At 36.9% G+C, this 1732-nt stretch overlaps 1 protein-coding gene across 1 annotated transcript in view; it reads left to right on the forward strand.

The window, feature by feature from the left end:
- spint1a (serine peptidase inhibitor, Kunitz type 1 a) overlaps positions 1 to 1732 on the forward strand; it is a gene marked incomplete at its 5' end in the record, with an annotated part of 21833 nt that overhangs the window by 8918 nt on the left and 11183 nt on the right. Inside the window, 1 exon segment of the mRNA XM_014011722.1 lies at positions 910 to 1077. Coding sequence (XP_013867176.1) covers positions 910 to 1077 — 168 coding nt within the window.

Genomic DNA, 1732 nt, shown 5'->3' on the forward strand with positions numbered 1-1732 from the left:
GATGTTACAACTAATCATGGATCCCTTTAAGAAAAAAAAAAACTGTGGTTTTACAGCTTTCCTGATACCGTCTCTCCTCCCCACCAGCTCAGCAAAACCTGTCTGTCTTGTTTCAGTTTGCAAAACACAGACCAGACTTGAGTCGTCACAGTTTGAACTGACATTTTTTAATCCTATTGTTTTTACAAAGAATGTTTTGTTCTGGTATATATATTTGCTTTTTAAGCACTGGAGGAGAATTTTAATTTCCCTCTGTTATCCATTAAAATCATAAAGCCTGGGAGGCATTACTAATGTCCTTTTGAGAGGAATGAATAACTCAGATAAATGGTGTGATGGTAACGTGAGTTAAAACTAAGAAGTAACTCAGACTTCCTTAAACAGTTTGCTGTGGCTGTACCTTTCTGAAACTAAAGTTGGCCCAGAAACAAGCTCTTACGTAGAATGTGACACATCAGCCACACTGAGGTCGCCTACATCAGCTTTTCTCAACTGTGTGGTTTAAAAACGTGTACCATTTCTTGTTTTTTGTCTTTGTACAATCAGTTTCTTGTTAGCAGTTTCATAAATGTTTGTTCACAAGACAGACATGACAAAATTCAGGAAGTTTCAAACCACAAAGGAAAATTCTGTGACCAGCACTGAGAGCTATTAAAGGTTGAAGCAGTTTGTGTTTCAATGAGACTTGCCATCCATTAAGCATTATATTGTAAATTATGGTTAATTTCTGACTGGCCTTTTTCTTCCCTTTTTTATATATATCATTTCCTAATTTTTATGTCGTAAATACTTTGTGAGACACATAACGCTATAAACAAAAATTTAAGATGTTCTTTCTATTATATCAGTTATCAAACTTAGTTTAGTTTAATACTAATTTATGTTTTTTTTTTTTTTTGTGTCCACCAGACCACTGTATGATGCCAATGAAGATTGGGCCATGTCGTGGTGCTTTCCCTCGCTGGTATCACAACGCTGCCTCAGGAGAGTGCGAGCAGTTTATCTTCGGAGGCTGCAGAGAGAACCTCAACAACTACCTCACCAAGGATGAGTGCACTAAGGCCTGCTATGAATCAGGTATTTGCTCTGTTTTTATTTGTTTTGGGGGAGCTGGTTCGTGAATAAAAAAATGGACTCCAGTGATTTTCAAATTCTATAAACACATTTTCGTTACAAAGTAACAAGTAAATATATTTTAATGTTTAAACGTTTTTACAACTGTGAAACACCACCTCTTTTTTTTTTTTTAGCAATAATCTATAAACTATAGCCTCATTCATAAGACAGCTCAGTCCGGGAATGATGCGTGTTATGTCCTCTTCAGATCATTCAGAAAAAACACAAAGGCAGCCAGGGGGGTAAAGTGAGCCCCTCTCTGACACCCAGGCCCGAGCCAGATGAGATATTCAAAGKTTTCTCAAATTGCCCTTGAAAAACATCKGGCCTCATGCAAGAACCGTTCRTACRCACAGATTTGTTCTTAAATTGTGCGTACGAGTGATTTAGGAGAATTTGTGGCATTCACCAATGTTTTCTTATTCTAAGATTTTTTTCAGATACAAACAAAATTCACGAGTGGTCCGGACCTGTCGTATATTTTATGAGCAGTCAGTCTGCTGTTATCCAGACGGGTTTTCCTCCCTAATAACTTTATATTTCTGTAAGAACTCACTCTATGAAATTAAGACCAGCTCAATCTCACAAAATAATCTCTTACTCAAGATCTTTGCAT

This window comes from Austrofundulus limnaeus, unplaced genomic scaffold (assembly GCF_001266775.1).
Source record: "Austrofundulus limnaeus strain Quisiro unplaced genomic scaffold, Austrofundulus_limnaeus-1.0 Scaffold2, whole genome shotgun sequence".
NCBI lineage: Eukaryota > Metazoa > Chordata > Actinopteri > Cyprinodontiformes > Rivulidae > Austrofundulus > Austrofundulus limnaeus.